This window comes from Eublepharis macularius, chromosome 2, assembly GCF_028583425.1.
Source record: "Eublepharis macularius isolate TG4126 chromosome 2, MPM_Emac_v1.0, whole genome shotgun sequence".
Classification (NCBI taxonomy): domain Eukaryota; kingdom Metazoa; phylum Chordata; class Lepidosauria; order Squamata; family Eublepharidae; genus Eublepharis; species Eublepharis macularius.
Window position 1 is genome coordinate 223,826,720 of NC_072791.1, and position 16,062 is coordinate 223,842,781.

At 45.7% G+C, this 16,062-nt stretch overlaps 1 protein-coding gene across 1 annotated transcript in view; it reads right to left on the reverse strand.

The window, feature by feature from the left end:
- NAB1 (NGFI-A binding protein 1) overlaps positions 1-15,543 on the reverse strand; it is a 58,689-nt gene extending 43,146 nt beyond the window's left edge. The window contains exons 1-2 of the mRNA XM_054972448.1: positions 15,469-15,543; positions 2,912-3,745 (exon numbers count right to left, since the gene is read on the reverse strand). Of these exons, the coding sequence (XP_054828423.1) occupies positions 2,912-3,730 (819 nt within the window). The 5' untranslated portion in view covers positions 3,731-3,745; positions 15,469-15,543. The remainder of the gene's footprint in view (positions 1-2,911; positions 3,746-15,468) is intronic.
- Positions 15,544-16,062: the final 519 nt, after the last annotated feature.

Here is a 16,062-nt window from a genome sequence, read left to right on the forward strand (position 1 = left end):
AGCATTTAAGGCCTTGCTATGCCCAAATGCCTTGGAAACAGCCAAAAAGCAAGAGCCTGAGGGTCAGAGACACCAGCTGGCAGTATTGTAAGTTGCTTTGGGTCCCCGCTCAGGAGAAAAGCAGCCTATAAATAAATAAATAAATAAATGGAAAGCAGGAAGCCCCATATTAGAGGGGGAACAGCCACACGATACTGTGCTCATTTTGAGCCCTTTAAACCGGAGGGGGAAATGAACCTGTTTTACACTGGCTCAAAGTGTAATCCGCACAGAGGTTGTGGGGGGAGCGTATGGGCAAAGACTCCCCTCCACTGCCACGATGATGGTGGCACGGGGCAGCTTGCACCCGTGTGCCATCCTCCGCTGTTTCTAGCCCATTAAAGGGCTTTCCCCCCCCCCTTTTCCCTGCCAACCTATGCCACGGTGTTAGAGCAGAGTTTGATTGGGAAATGGAAAGTGAGGGGAGGGGGCTTGGAGTCCTGATCCAACTGCCACCATGTCTGAGTTTCTGTACAGACACAGTGAGATGAAAAGGGGAGGAACAGAGGGTGAGGGCATGAAAGCCCTTCTCATGCCACTTGCTGCTGCTGTTGTGGCAAGGGTGCCTTTTTGCTCTCCCCATGGGGAAGCACCCTTCCCCGGACAGTGGCTAGCAGCCTAGAATGGACTGTGAGCTGCCAGAACATAGCATGAAATGGAAGAACAAGAACCGATTTTTAAAAAAAAATTAACCGGACTAAAGATATAGCCAAGGGCTATGAATACCTCTCTCTCATGAAATCTGATGGAAGAAATAAAGGTTTAAATCACTTCGAGGTTTGATCTAAGGGTAAAGCTCACGCAAGTGTCTGTGGGAACCTGGTTCTGTTCGTTCCAAGTCCGCATCATGGGAGGTAAACTGTATTGTACATGCAATCATGTTCGTTTTTTAAAAAAGAGAACAACTTTAAGTAATTTAAATATCCACAGACTAACAAGTCTGAGCCTAAATTTGAAATCTTATTTCCATGGGAAACAACTGTATTTCCCAACTACATAACCTGGTTTTGGTCATAGTTTGTGACTGCAAAAAGTAGCACCCCTGAAATGTTGACTCCTCTGCCGCTTAAAAATTCACTGTACTGACGGTACAACAACAACATCATTCAATTTATATACTGCCCTTCAGGACAACTTCATGCCCACTCAGAGCGGTTTACAAAGTATGTTATTATTATCCCCACAACAAACATCCTGTGAGGGGGGTGGGGCTGAGAGAGCTCCGAGAAGCTGTGAGTGAGCCAAAGTCACCCAGCTGGCTTCAAACGGAGGAGTGGAGAATCAAACCTGGCTCTCCAGATTAGAGTCCTGCTCTCTTAACCACTACACCAAACTGGCTCTCTCTAGCAAGCCAAGCATCCTTTATTATTTAGTGATTATCTTTCAAGCATCTGAATTGGCTAAATTTATATTAGTTATACGATGCAAGGCCAGTAATTCCTCGAAAAACGCCTATCTAAAGCACTCTTTTAAAACCCCATGAGTTTTAATTTATTGTATTACCCATGTTGGATATTATAAGAGTACTCTTCATGTAAGAAGTAACTAATCAGTAACTACTGATCAGGAAGTAACTACTCTCCATGTAAGAAGTAACTAATTACAAGAGGTTATAAACATCTTGTAATTTAATGGGTTGTATTCTGTTTCATTGTTATCTGTTATTAGCACTGAGTTCTTGTGTTTTGTAAAAACTTTAAAAAATTAAAAATAAAACCCCACGAGTATGCCCGGACTTTAAAAAGAAAAAAAGTTATCAGCTAGGCTTTGTCATTTTAAATTCATCCAAGCACACCCGTTTACAACCACATCAGGCCACACTGCCACAGAGATTTCAGCACACTTAAATCTTCAAAAGGTTTCGCATGTATTTCCCCCATTCTTCTTGCATTTTTCAAAAGGAGATCTTTAACTGGTGTTCTCCCAGCTGCAAGTGAAAATAAAATCGATACTGCAAAACTGCTCAAGGAAATAAATGCTAGTGGATCCAAAAAGCTTTTTTGAGAATCAAGGGATCTGCAAGCACAAAAGCCACACGGGAGGGAGACTATAGCATGGAAGCAAATTGGGTGAGATGAATGAAAAAGATCTGGATCCACCCCTACGTCTTTGCATGGCCAGTGTCCAGCTGAAATACTTCAAGAAGGCCAATACAGCCATGTCCACTCCATGGCATGGTCATCTTTAGTCTAGATTTAAAAGCTACAAAGCAAGGTATTTCTATACATGAAGCATGAATGTCCACATTCAGCGGTAACTATACTGACAGACATTGCTGCCCCTTTCCTTACAAAACAATTTGTTTTTTACTTGGGCTCTGTGATCAAGAATAATTACAATATCCTGGGAGAACTTTGGCCAAATGCAAAGAGATCAACCCAAACAAGAAAACTGCAGAGTTGAAATAAAGCAACTGATCTTCCCCAATTAAGCAGTTTCAAGAAACATTGTTTAATACACTGCCGATATCGAACAGAGGTTTAGCAGGAGCATTCACCTAGTTGTCTATTATGCACAAAACGGGGGGAAAGAGGTAGGAACCGAAAAAGAACCGAAAAGATTAGCCCAGAGAAGCTTACTCCGAACATCTCATTTTAACTGCCATTTTATTTATGTAGCCTGCTTTCCAGAAAGAAGGTATCTGGTGATTCACATGTCAGATGATGCATCTTTGAAAACTGCACAAGTACAAATAATCTGTAAAAAGACTTTCTGACTGGAGAATGGTTATTGCTCTGACAACCTAGGGCAGTGCTGACTTAAACACCTAGAAAAACTGTGATCTGTTGAGGGTGGGGGAGAGAAAAACAACCTCTGACAACTAAACGGAATATGAACGGAGAAAAACCGACCCTCGCTTGCATCATTTTACCTCATGAAGGGTGAGATGTTTGCCGTCTTTTCTTTTCGAGTCAAACCTGCCATAGATGGCACTGTACTTCCTGATTTCCTCCTCTTTGTGAGGGTCCTCGTCGCTCATATCAAAAATGTGACCAACCATCTTGGCCAGTTTCTTATTTATTTTCAGGAGTTCTTTCACTTCATTCAAGTCACTTTTGGGGAGTGTGGGGACCAGACGCTCAACACAGTCAGTAACCGACAGAGCTGCTGCTGTGTCCAAGGTTTCAGAGTTTTCCTTTGGTGAGGCTGGAGAGCCAATGTCAGCAGGGGAAAGGCTATGTTCACTCTCGGTCGCGTGGTGGCCTTGCCACAATCTCTGTTCGCTGCTGCTCTGCAGTGGCAGAGTCCCCAAGCCGTCAGATTTTCCTGCCCCCACACTCTGAACGCATGTTGTACCGGCACACTTTGGAATCTTCAAGTGAGGCTCACGTGTATTACTGTTCCTTTCGTAACTATTGCATGATATTCCCAACCAAGCGGGAGATCCTTCCGGTACCTTATATATTGGAATGCTACTGACCGGTAAGGAAGTAAGAGGCTGGTTAAAAAGGCCTGGATTCGTGACCCAGTCTCTCAAAGCCTTCTGAAGTCTTCGGACGTGAAGAGGTTTGCTAGCCATGCCGACAAGGGCCATGATTTCGAGAAACTCCTCCTCTCCCGCCTCGCATAACTGCTGAACATCATCTCCTCCCTGCTGAATAAAGGCATCAAAGTAGAACAAGAGATTGGCTTTCTGCAGTATTCGATAGAGCTGGAGTTCTCCAAGAGTTCTGGGTAACGCTGTGGCCATTGTGAAGGGAACACCCTGAGAGAGCAGAAAGAGAGTAACAAAAATGAGTATTAATTTACAGGAGTGTGTCTGATGACACTGTTTATTCCTTAAATTCATTGGGGTTTGATGAGGGGAAAACTCATTCACAAACAGGCAATTTTTCTTTGGGTCAAGAAGCCAGCCCCAAAATTTAGGAGTCATCTTTTAACTTCAGAGTTTTGTATTTTAAAGATTTGCCAGGGCTTTTTTTTCAGCGGGAACGCGGTGGAACGGAGTTCTGGAACCTCTTTAAAATGGTCACATGGCTGGTGGTCCCGCCCCCTAATCTCCAGACAGAGGGGAGTTTAGATTGTCCTCTGTGCCGCGTGCAGAGGGCAATCTAAAGGGGGGGGACCCCAGCCATGTGACCATTTTCTCTGAGGGCGATTTAAACTTTAAAAAACTCCCCCCTTGTTCCAGCTGACCCAAAGTGATGCCATTGTGCGGTCTTGAGTTCCACCACCTCTTTTCCCGAAAACAAAGCCCTGCTAATTATTGCTATCACAAAACCTACACCTATCCTCATTTTGCCATTTCACATAATTTTATTAATTTGGAGACCAAAATATGGCAGTATAAATCACCACATTAAAAATGTTAATCTAACCTCATCTCCAAATTGTCATAATGTCATTGATGCTTTTTTTAAAAAATGCTGCCAAATAGCACAATTGGTTAAGAAATGATTGAGATTGCCACTTCCGAATTGCGTACAATTAAAGTTTACATGTCAGTAAGCAATGACAAGAACGTTATGAACATTTATATTTACAGCATACCACAAAACATATCCTGTCACAAAACAATCACCAAGACAGACTACAACAAAAATCACTGTTAAAAATGTTGGTGCCATGATGAAAATTCTTAGTGCTATGGCAACCTGGTTCCTGGGATTTATTGAGCCCCGCTAATGCATGACTTCAATAATTATGGGAGTATATATAATGCAGGGAACTAGACAGGGTTCCAGAAACTGAAGTTCAAAAACCATCAACTCATTGGCAAAGTCCCGGTACCTCAATATAGCTCCCCCTCACAAAATAATTTGCTTTAGAGGAGCAAATAATTATGGCCAGGGTTTTTTTTCAGTGGGAACGCGGTGGAGCTGAGTTCCGGAACCTCTTGAAAATACTCAGCAATAGTGCGTGAAAATAACATTATTTCAAAGAATCCCATGTGTTTCTTCCTCATTTCCCTCTTGAGAGTTCCGCCACCTCTTTTCCCAGAAAAAAAACCCTGATTATGGCCGACTGGTGTCATGTCTTGGTTATGTTATGACCATTCTTACTGGAGGCAGAACAACGTTTAGCCTGAGAGCCGAAGATCTCTTCTCAATCTCATCAGCCGTCGTCCGCTGCTAACGGGAAAGTTTTTGTCCTCATGCAAACAACATGCAGAAAAACACTACAAAGGGAAAACAAACACTTTGTACAGCCTTTGAACCAACTTTTGTCTCCTCTACCGAGCCCAATCCAACTCCAGTAGCTTAGACGTGGTATCAATGGAGGGGGAATTCTGTTGATCTCCAAACACCACAGCCATACCTTGAAAGAGCCTTTCTCTACATACATCCTTTTGCAAACTTATCCAACCACTCTCTGAGTCAAAGGGTCAGCTACTGTATTTACACGAAAGGAAGACCAGGTCTTTTTCCCCCAGTGCGCCATCAAGAAAGGCACGAGGATCATCTTAAATTCATACAAAAGTTACAGATATGTGCAGGAATTTGTATATGACATGGGTTATCTTACATTCACGGTCCTATTCCCTTTGGGTAAATACCATATCTGGTTAACTGCGATGTATATTGCTCAGTTTTATGCCCTTGTACATTCACATTCATTTACAGGACTGGAAGAACAGTTATTCCTTCCATGTCTGTGGTCTTTAGCAGATATATTTACCTTCTAGCGATGAGGCAGATGAAAAATTACAAAATAACCATTCCAATGGATTCCATACTCCATTTTAATATATTCAAAGAGAAAAAAATGTGTTAAAAGGACATCACTAACTTCGTCTAGGCAGTTTTCTGCTAACATCAGGCCTCTAGCGTTGCGAATTTGCTACTGTTTAAATAGGAGCCTGTGTGACAACTGATGTTTCCATGACTTCTGTATAATCAAGCTCACTTAAATATTGGCAAAAGAGTTCATTAACCGTTCAACAATTTAAAATTCCAAAACAGCACAAGATGGTGGAAAACTTCAGAAATCCCTCAAGCTACACAGCTTTGCAGTTTGTGATCTTTAACAGCTAACAGTATTTTTAAGCAATATGTGCTTATGTGACGGTTAAGTTCTGCACTTCCCCAGAACATTAAATGGTTAAACCTAGAAATGTTTTACACAACGATACATAGCTGCAAGCTGGTCAAACAAACCTTCAGCAAAATATTAAAAAGCAAGCCAGAACCCCCCCTCAAGCAACACCATCTAGATATGCTAATACGTTTGATTAAAAAGACATGAGAAAATTAAATTAAGCTCAATGTGTTAACCGTAGAGTTGTAAAAACCAGAGTTGAAAAATCTACCCTACCATATCTGACAGCGTACAGACGACATCCAATTTCACATCAAGCTTGGCTACCACAGAGTTCACAAGTCTTCAATAAAGATAATCTCCCAGCAGAAATTCAGAGCTCATCAGTTAATTTCCCATTTATGAAATAAAGCTTAAAAAATAAATAAAAGTCAACTACTTCTGAATCGGATATTTATATCCAGGGCTTTTTTTCAGCTGGAATACGGTGGAATGGAGTTCCGGAACCTCTTGAAAATGGTCACATGGCCGGTGGCCCCGCCCCCTGATCTCCAGACAGAGGGGAGTTCAGATTGCCCTCCGGGCAATCTCAACTCCCCTCTGTCTGGAGATCACAGGGCGGGGCCACCAGCCATGTGACCATTTTCTCCGAGGGCAACCCACTGAGTTCCACCACCTCTTTTCCCAGAAAAATAGCCCTGTTTATATCCAAAAATAGAGTAAATAATGGGAAGCTCTACATTGCCAGGGAACAGAATTACAACTTTTTTTCTAAGATCTAATTCTTGCCTCTTTGGCAGGAAAATGGACAGCATACAGTGCTGGACTACTGTCAGTTGTACTGTTAGAGGGCACAAAGTTTAGCTTTCAGAGAGACATTCACTGAAAACTGGCCAACATTACTTAGCAGTAAATCCCACAAAATAAGTAGGACTTGCTTCTGAGAAAACATTAACATGATGATGAGATTTTCTCCCAAGAAAACATGCATATGGAAACAGGATGGACAGCCACAACCCAGCCAAAATTAAACAACATATTTATTTACTTTCTTATTTATAGCCCGCATCTCTCAACGCAGATTACAAAATGTAGGGGGGGAAATCAGACAGCACAAAACATCCAGTAAGAATACAATAGTTTCAGGATTACAGAAATTAGGAAATGGAGCAAAGAGAAAACTGTCTAAGGCAAGACATCTCATAAATAAAAGAGGAGAGATTACAATGCCACAGGCCAGTGTCGTAAAAGCAATATGGTACATACAAGAAATTCTGCAAGAGATCACAATCTTATTACCTTATAAAAGAATCCTTTGGGACTGTTTCATTATACTGCAATTCAGACCTCTTTATACAAATTCCCTCCTGAATATTTCTGTTTGCACATTCTGAAGAATGATAGAAGTACGGAGCCTTCCTGACCTGCCCAGAAAGGGTCATTCCACAAGGTAGGGGCCATCAGAGAATGCCTCTCCCTATAGGAACTCCTTCTCCTAACCCCACTGGGGTTGTCTTCCACGTTCTCTCTGCAAAGAGTGGAAACTGCAAAGAGAGGGACCTTTTCTTTGGGGCCTTTGAAAAGGCATTTGCTACTGGAGAAACTACTAAGTATTTTTAAATTATTGGCATCATTCTGTTGTCGTGAACATTATTACTGAATTATTTTTGCACTTCTTGTGTTTCCTTTTGTTTTGGCATACTGCCTTAAGTGTATGGAAAACTATGGGATATAACTGTTTTAAATAAACAAAATCTATTTTGATGGGAGAGATTTAAGCATGTGCTTAACTTTCTGCTGAGATTAATGGTGGTTTTTTAAAAAAAAAAACAGAGCTGATTAAACCATGCCGTAAGCTGTTTTTGTGACTAAATGGATTGGTTTATTAGCTATAGATATGCACTCTATCTGCTATTTTGCCAAGAGCTGAGACTCACAAATGGCCGGCTTTCCAAAACCCATCACCTTCTTTCAGATTGTAAGAGGTCTGCTCCAACTCAGTTTCTAACAGGACTTTTTTTCAGTGGGAACGCGGTGGAACAGCGTTCTGGCACCTCTTAAAAATGGTCACATGGCTGGTGGCCCCGCCCCCTGATCTCCAGACAGAGGGGAGTTTAGATTGCCCTCTGTGCTGCCGAGCGGCGCGGAGGGCAATCTAAACTCCCCTCTGTCTGGAGATCAGGGGGCGGGGCCACCGGCCATGTGACCATTTTCACCAAGGGCAATTTAAATTTTTAAAAACTCCCCCCTTGTTCCAGCTGACCCAATGTGGCGTTATTGTGCGGTCTTGAGTTCCACCACCTCTTTTCCCCCCAAAAAAGCCCTTGTTTCTAACATCACAAATGCCTTTTTCTGATTCTCAAAAACTGAAAAAAGGATCACTTCCCTTTTTTTAAAAACAGCCTAATGTAGACATTAACTCCAATTTACAATTCTGACAACTGATGGACTCCTTCACTTACCAGCTACATTTGACAGAAAGGTCCCACAGCCCAGGAAGGCAATAGTTTACGACTGGAACAGGGACTCTGGGAGGTGACAGGTAGCTCCATGCTAGGCCTGAAGTCATCATGGTTGCCTCAGAGCTGATGGCACTTCAAGTATGTCAAGGAAGACACAATGCCAAGATCCCTTGCATGTGAATACATCAGTTTCCCAGGTTATCTCTGGGTTGAGAAATCCCTGGATATTCTGGGGTGAAGCCTGGGGAGGGCAGGGTTTGTGGAGGGGTATACCTCAGGTGGGGTATACCTCAGGTGGGGTACCTCAGGAGGGGCATACCTCAGGTTTGTGGAGGGGTATACCTCAGCAGGGTATAATGTCATATTGTCCACCCGCCATTTTCTCCCAGGGAACTAATGTCTGTAGCCTGGAGATCAGTTGTAATTCTGGGAGCTCTCCCAGCCCCACCTGGAGGTTGGCAACGCTACTTATCATATACGGGGCTGAATTGTTATTGAGGACCCTATGGAGAACTATTTACCTCTGACTCAGAAAAAAAAATCCCTCTTGCCAGCATTCACACACACAAAAGCAGGCATCTTTCAGCATCTCTTATTCCCCTGCCTGTTCTAAACAGCAGGATATTTGAAATAAGCCCATCAGAACCAACCATTCAACGGACTCTCCCTTCAGGCCCAAAAAACTGTTCCTTGGCACTCGCTGTGGTCCTTGAGGCTGCACTGTCTGGTTCATGCCCTCCTCCTTCGTCTGCAATCTTTAAAATCTTTTGGAGTTAACGCCAGTGACAACTGGCAAGTGAATACGACTCCTGTGGAGCTGTTAAGTCTCCTGGCGCTGGTCTAACGGAACATGACAGTTTAACGCCTCGTCGCCCTCCCAGATTTTGTGGCCTTCCTACTGCTCTGATCCCTTCGAACCAGATACTCCCCTTCACGGCCAGCTGCTGTTCTTCTACTCAAAGCAGAAACACTCCCTCCAAAACTGAGAGAAGATGACTGGAAAGGCAGGACAGGGGAGAACAAGCCGAAGCCGCCTGAAGTGTAAAGGAAAGATGGCCGACAAGCAGCTCAGGCGGTGGAGCGCCGCAGAGATCTAATGGAAGAGGAGAGAGAGCCACAACTTTCAAAGGACTGGGTGAACACCACCCACCGCATCCACCTCTGACAGCAAAACAAAGGCCTTGTTCAAATATCCCAGAGGCCACAACATGGCTGCTATAAATCATAGAATCCTAGAGTTGGAAGGGGCCTTACATACCATCTGGTCTAACTCCCTGGCCAATGCTGGACCAGCCCAAAACATCCCGGACAAGCGTTCATCCAGCCGCTCCTTGAAGACTGCCGATGAGGGGGAACCTACCACACCCCTAGGCAGCCAATACCACTGCTGAACTACTCTTCACATGTTTTTCCTAATGTTTAGCCAGTACCTTCCCTCCTATAGTTTAAACCCGTTGTTTCAAGTTTTATCCTCGGTTGCCAACAGAAAGAGCTCCCTTTCCTCTTCTAAGTGACGGCCTTTTAAATACTTAGAGAGGAATCATGTCTCCCCTCAACCTCTTCTTCTCCAAACTGAACATTCCCAGTCTTTCCTTGTAGGGCTTGGTCTCCAGGCCCCTGGTCATCCTGGTTGCTCTCCACTGCACCGTTCCAACTTGCCCACATCCTTTTTAAAGTGAGGCCTTCAGAACTGCACACAATACTCCCGGTGGGGCCTGACCAAGGCAGTATAAAGTGGGATAATGACATCCTGTGATTTGGATACTATGCCTACAGGGAGCGCTGCTCACCTGGAGGTGGAAACGAAAAGGGGAAATTCAGATTTTCCAACACAACACCTTGACCTGTGCGGCAGAAAGTGAATATTCCATGCAGCAGCGCATTACTAGCTTCCTACATGTAGAGCAGCCTCTATGAATACTGGGTTTAATGCGATAACTGCACAAATGAGGGGCCATGAGCTAAGTAAAGGATGGTTTGCACATGCATGCGCTTGTCTGAATAATTTATTCCCGTAGGGCACTTCCTGGGTAGGGTGAAAGAAAGATTAGGAACAGTGACACTGCTTCACGTAATAATGAATGCAGCAACTATCAGACCCCAGGGAGAGTTTCTTTTTAATCAATTCTCGCATAATGCTCATCAACAGAAGCTGTTCATACATTCAGCTGTGAGACATCCCATGTCAAATAATGCAGAGATGAAAATCAGTATGTTAACCAAGCAAAGTATTTTCTCTTCCACTGTGATTTTATTCTGATTTAGAGACCAGCAAGATTTTCATATTATAAGCTTTGGAGAGTCACAGCTCACCTTCTTCAGACACAAGTAGATGGGAGCTTTGACTCTCAAAAGTCAAAGTAGCTCCACTCCCCCCACCCTCCACTAGCCCTTAACCTGCTTTTTAAACTGTCTCAAAAAGCTTGAAAAAAAGAAAGACAAGCTTGGCATGTCTACAAGGGAGCAAGCTTGGAATGAGGCACTGACTTTTCACGCAAGAGATTTTTCGGCCAGCTAGGAAGCACCATTAGAAGAACAGATGTACGGGACCCAACTAGGGTTGCCAGTCTCCAGGTGGTGGCTGGAGATCTCCCGAAATTACAACTGATCTCCAGGCCACAGAGATCGGTTCCTCTGGAGAAAATGGCTGCTTTGGAGGGTAGACTTTATGGCATTATACCCCATTGAAGCCCCCTCCCCTCCCCAAACTCCACTCTTTTCAGGCTCCACCCCCAAAATCTCCAGGAATTTCCCAACCTGGACCTGGCACCTCTAGGCCCAACCCACTGTATTGTGAGCATGCTCACATTCTTACTTTGGCTGGTACACAACCCTTTAGTAGTAATAAAAAAAGTAATCGGGCGGCGAGGGGGGAGTTGGTAGAGTTCTTAAACTGGGACTTTCCAGGCACCTCAATATTTTGAAGAAAGCTAATATTTTTCCATTGAAGGAATGGCCAAGGGCACCGCATAGTTCCCTCCCTCATTCCTCACAGCTTCAGCTCAGTAAATTTTTACTTCATTTATACCTCACCTTCATCCCCAATGCTTACATCATTCTCCTCTCTCTCGTTCCCCCCACCCCCCACCCGACAAACCCTGTGAGGTAGGTTAGGCTAAGAGATTTTGTAAGTGGCCCAAGGTCACCCAGCAGGCTTCCACGGCAGAGCGAGGAATCAAACCGGGGTCACCCAGATCCTAGTCTGTCGCTCGAGCCACTACACCAAACTAATTCTCAGTAAGAGCAACCCAGAATGACTTCTCCATCACAAAAACAGTTTGTTCGGACCCTACAAGATTGTTCTAAGAACTACCATGCAACATAAATCCTTTGACTTACTAAGCGAATTATTCTTAGCTGTGCTAAAGCAAGGATCTTCTTTTTATTTTATTCCACTCACCCTGGTCAAAATCAAGATGGAAAATCTTAAAAGTCTCCAATTTTCTCCATCTGAGATGAAGGGAATTGAAGGCTGTGCGTGAAGGTTACAGGGAGGAGGCTTTTCGCTGTGATGTGGCTCCACGTGGGCGAAGTACTAGAGAGAAGTCTCAGCGTGGGTTGCAAGGGTGGGATGTATATGCATTAACCAGTTATTGCCCAGATTCTGGGAGGAGGACAAGCGCATGAAGGACAAAGATGTTCCTCTAAATAGGCGGCACATGAAATTCCAAACCCTCTGAATTTTGCAGGGTGTCTTCAACTGGCATACACACCACATCTTCATCTCCCTCAATTAAGGCTAAGATGAAACATCAGCCTTTACTGTGATTTAGGGGGAATACTTCTGTATCATTACAACTGGGACATTTTCTCATCAGCATTTATCTTTTCCTAAATTAAGCTGTAATGTGGATTTCCACAGGGGAAAGGAAAGTAGGTGAAGAACCCATTTAAAGGTTTTTCCCATGTTTGCATTGCTAATCCCCTCCCCCCCACCCCCCACCCCAAATTCCATTTTAATTTGGCCAAGTTCTCTCTCGTTCCTCTTCCATTCAGACAAACACACACATTTGCTGGAAGCTCAGGGGCATGAAGTAATATCAAAAGACACAATCCAAGAGCAGCAACTCCAGTATCACATGCAACAGCAGGTTAAGTTAGGAAGTTAGCACAACGGAAACAAAATGTAAGGGCTTAGCATCAGTATTTTTCCTAGTTCTACTTGAAGAGCAAGAGAGTGCACATCAAAAGCTTTTAACTGTGAATGCTGTTATGCAGTGGTAACTTTCATGCTCCGATACCAATGGGACTCGATATAGCCAAGTCATCTATAGAGCGCACCTGGAGTATTTAGGGGTGAATGGGAATTGAAGTCTAATATTGTCTGCAGTATCCTTTGATGCTACCTCAGAACCTGTAGAGCACTGTCATTTTCACAAAAATAAATAGCACATATGTAAAGAAAGGACGTCAGTAACTTTTCTGACCGCTTTAATGTCTTTAAAAGATCACTTTAAAATTATTGGATACAGAGTTAATCTGCTAACGTGCTCACTACATCAGCCCCAACACTTGATTACATATTTTAAAGACTTTACATCCTTTAATATTCCAGTGTTAAATATGTAAATATATGGTTATTTTTGATAGAGCTGTACGATTTGTTTAACTATTAAATAGACTGCTGACATCCTGACGCTAAATCCACTTGCTCAGATGTCAGTGCCCGCTTTAACAGTAATTAAAACCATATTAATGTCAGTCACACTTACTTTGAAGTAAGAATCGCTCAAATTGATGTGATAGTCCCCAATTTAGAATCGGGGTGAAAGCAAATCATGTCACTTCTGTGCAAAAACAGTAATGTGACCACCACGCACAGCTTTTTATTTAGGTCTTTTTGCTTAAAGGTTTACGTACCACATGGCAGGAGGCAGCACTAATTTTTTTGTCAAACTATGCAATTAATTCTGGTGAGGAAAGCTGTTTAAACCTTTAAAGCTTTTAGACTGTAGATGTTACAACTTGAAGTTATCAAGACAACCCATTAATTTTTCTAAATTATATTTTGAAAGCACACCTTGAGTACAAAGGTGGGGATCAAAGTCTAATATTATGTGCTCTATAATTTGGTATGATCTGGGTGAAGACTCCTCTCAACATTTAAAAATATTTAGGGCACCTGAATGATCAATTACAGTCTAAAGATCATTACAGAGGAGACGAAAGATCGCCAACCTCTCCTTCCTCTTCCGGAAAATTAGCCTATTTAGAGCTCTACTGAAATCAGTAAGGAAAACACCCCTTATATCATTCACATTTTACTGAAATGCAATGATGTAATAGAAATAAGATCACCGATTCTTTTACAATCCTACATCTTTTTTTACAGTGGGTGGGGGGAGGGAGAGAAGAATCCTTTCAAAATATCGAGCTGTCTTTGATTTTCAATGAGGGCGTGACTGTGAAGAATGCAGAGCAGTTATTGTGCACATGGGTGTGTATGCTTGCATGTTAAAAACGTAGGCAAGGAAAAGGTGTTTAAAAGGGATCACTTGAAGGATGTTAAAAGTTGCCCTGAGATCTCCCTGAGTAGCACTGGGCACGTTGCGAAAAACAAAGGCGATCTACAGCAACTTCCCAGTATCTTTTAAACGAAGCCTATAATTGCAGCATGACTGGGGGAATCCAGCAGGTAAGCAACTGCAGGGGAAACTCGGTAACGCTCCCACTCAGGACAGGGGTTGGATTCTGACATTTATTTTATTTATTATAGGCCACCTTTCTCACCTAGACTCAAGGCGGATTACACAGCGCAAGTCAATACGATCGCCAACTGGGATAGAGGGCGGAGAATACAATAGAGCATGCACCGCAGTAACTGGAAAAGAAGCACAAATCCAAATGCAGACGCAGAAATGCAACCTCCTGGCCCCCAACTCTGCATGAGGGCAACGCAGGGAGGGCTCGGGCCTTTCCTCCCACGCGCTCACACGCCCCCTTTCCCCTCCCCGTTTCTGCGCACCGGATTTCTCGGGGAATCGCCCGCCCACCCACGCAGCCGCCCTCGCCTTCCGGCAAGCCCCAGCCGCGGGAATGAAGGGCCCCGCAGCCGCTCTGCAACCACACACACACACACACACACACACGCTTTAACCCTCTGCGTGCAACTCTCGGTCGCGCAGCCTCCGCACACCGAAGCAAAACAAGGAAGAATGCACACGTGCATATCACACACGGGTTTGCACGAGCCTCTACGCGCACGCACCCTGCGGGATGTTCACCCGCGGCTGCAACACGTCGGAATGCATCGCTGCCCCCGGGTTTTGCAACTCCGGCTAGGGTTTAGAACGACAGGGTGGAAAGATAGCAACCGCGGAGGTCGAGACCCCCACACGCCCGATGCAATCCTAAACGGAGCGACTCCAGTCTAAGCCCGCTGATGCCAATGGGCTTAGACTGGCGCAACTCTTTTTAGGATTGCACTGGCCGTTTAGTCCTTAACCGAACACGGCTTCTGCAGAGGGAGAGCGAAACTTCCCTGCCCCGAGATTGGCGAGCTGCTTACTCCAGAGGAACCCCATCCCCGCCCCCCAAGAGGACTGCTTACTCCAGAGGAACCTCCTTTCACGTCCCGAGGCAGACGCCTGAAAAAACCTGCTTACTCCGGGGAGTTTCGGGAGTTGCCCTGGAGAGATTCGAGAATCCAGCGGCGCTTTCGAGATCATTTCGAGGGTCCGCGCTCCGATTCTCGAAAACCGAGAAACCCTCCTGCTCCCGAAGGTGCAACCGGACGCGACGCTTACTCCAGAGCAACCCTACCCGCCCCGCCAGCAAGACGCCGGAAAAGTCCACCGCTTGCTCCAGAGCAGCCCCGTCCCCTCTCCGGAAAGGAGCCAAGGGCGCCGCCGACGCATCTGCTGCTGGGCTCCGGCAAGGGAGACGCGCTTGCTCGCGAGTAACACGCACGCACGCCCGGAGAAGGGGCGCGCCGCGGGCGCCGGGAAGGACATCGGCGCCTCCCCGCGCGGCCCCCGGCCCCGCTTACCTCCGTGCCGGCGCCGCTCCCGCTGCGCGCCCGCCGGGCTCCAGGCAGCCGCTGCCCGAAGTTGTGGCCGGGCGCCCCTGCAGCCGCGTCCACCCCCGAGCCCGGCTCCGGCTCCTCCGGCTCCGGCAGCGGCAGGGCGGGCGCAGCCTCCTCCCCTCCCTCCGCCGCCGCCTCCCTCCGCCGCCGCCCGCGCACCCCGGCCCCCTCCCGCGCCCCGTCACATGGGGAGGCTCCGCGCCCGCGTGACGCACAGCCGGGCGGGGGTGGCTCGGCCGGACGCCGCCTGGAAGGCCGCCCGCCTGCTGCACGGCCCGGCCCGGCCGGAGGAGGAGCCCCGGGCAGCCGCCCGCCCTGGCTCCCGAGGACACCCCGCGGAGCCTGACCGGCCTGCCTGCCTGCCTTGGAGGGACTCTACTGAGAATTGCACTTGGAGCAACTCTGTTTAGGACTGCGCTGCCTCCATTGATTTGAGTGGGCTTAGACTGGGGCAACTCTGTTTAGGACTGCACTGCCTCTGTTGCTTTCAGTGGGCTTAAGTTGGGGCAACTGTTCAGGACTGCACTGCCTCCATTGCTTTCAGTGGGCTTAGACTGG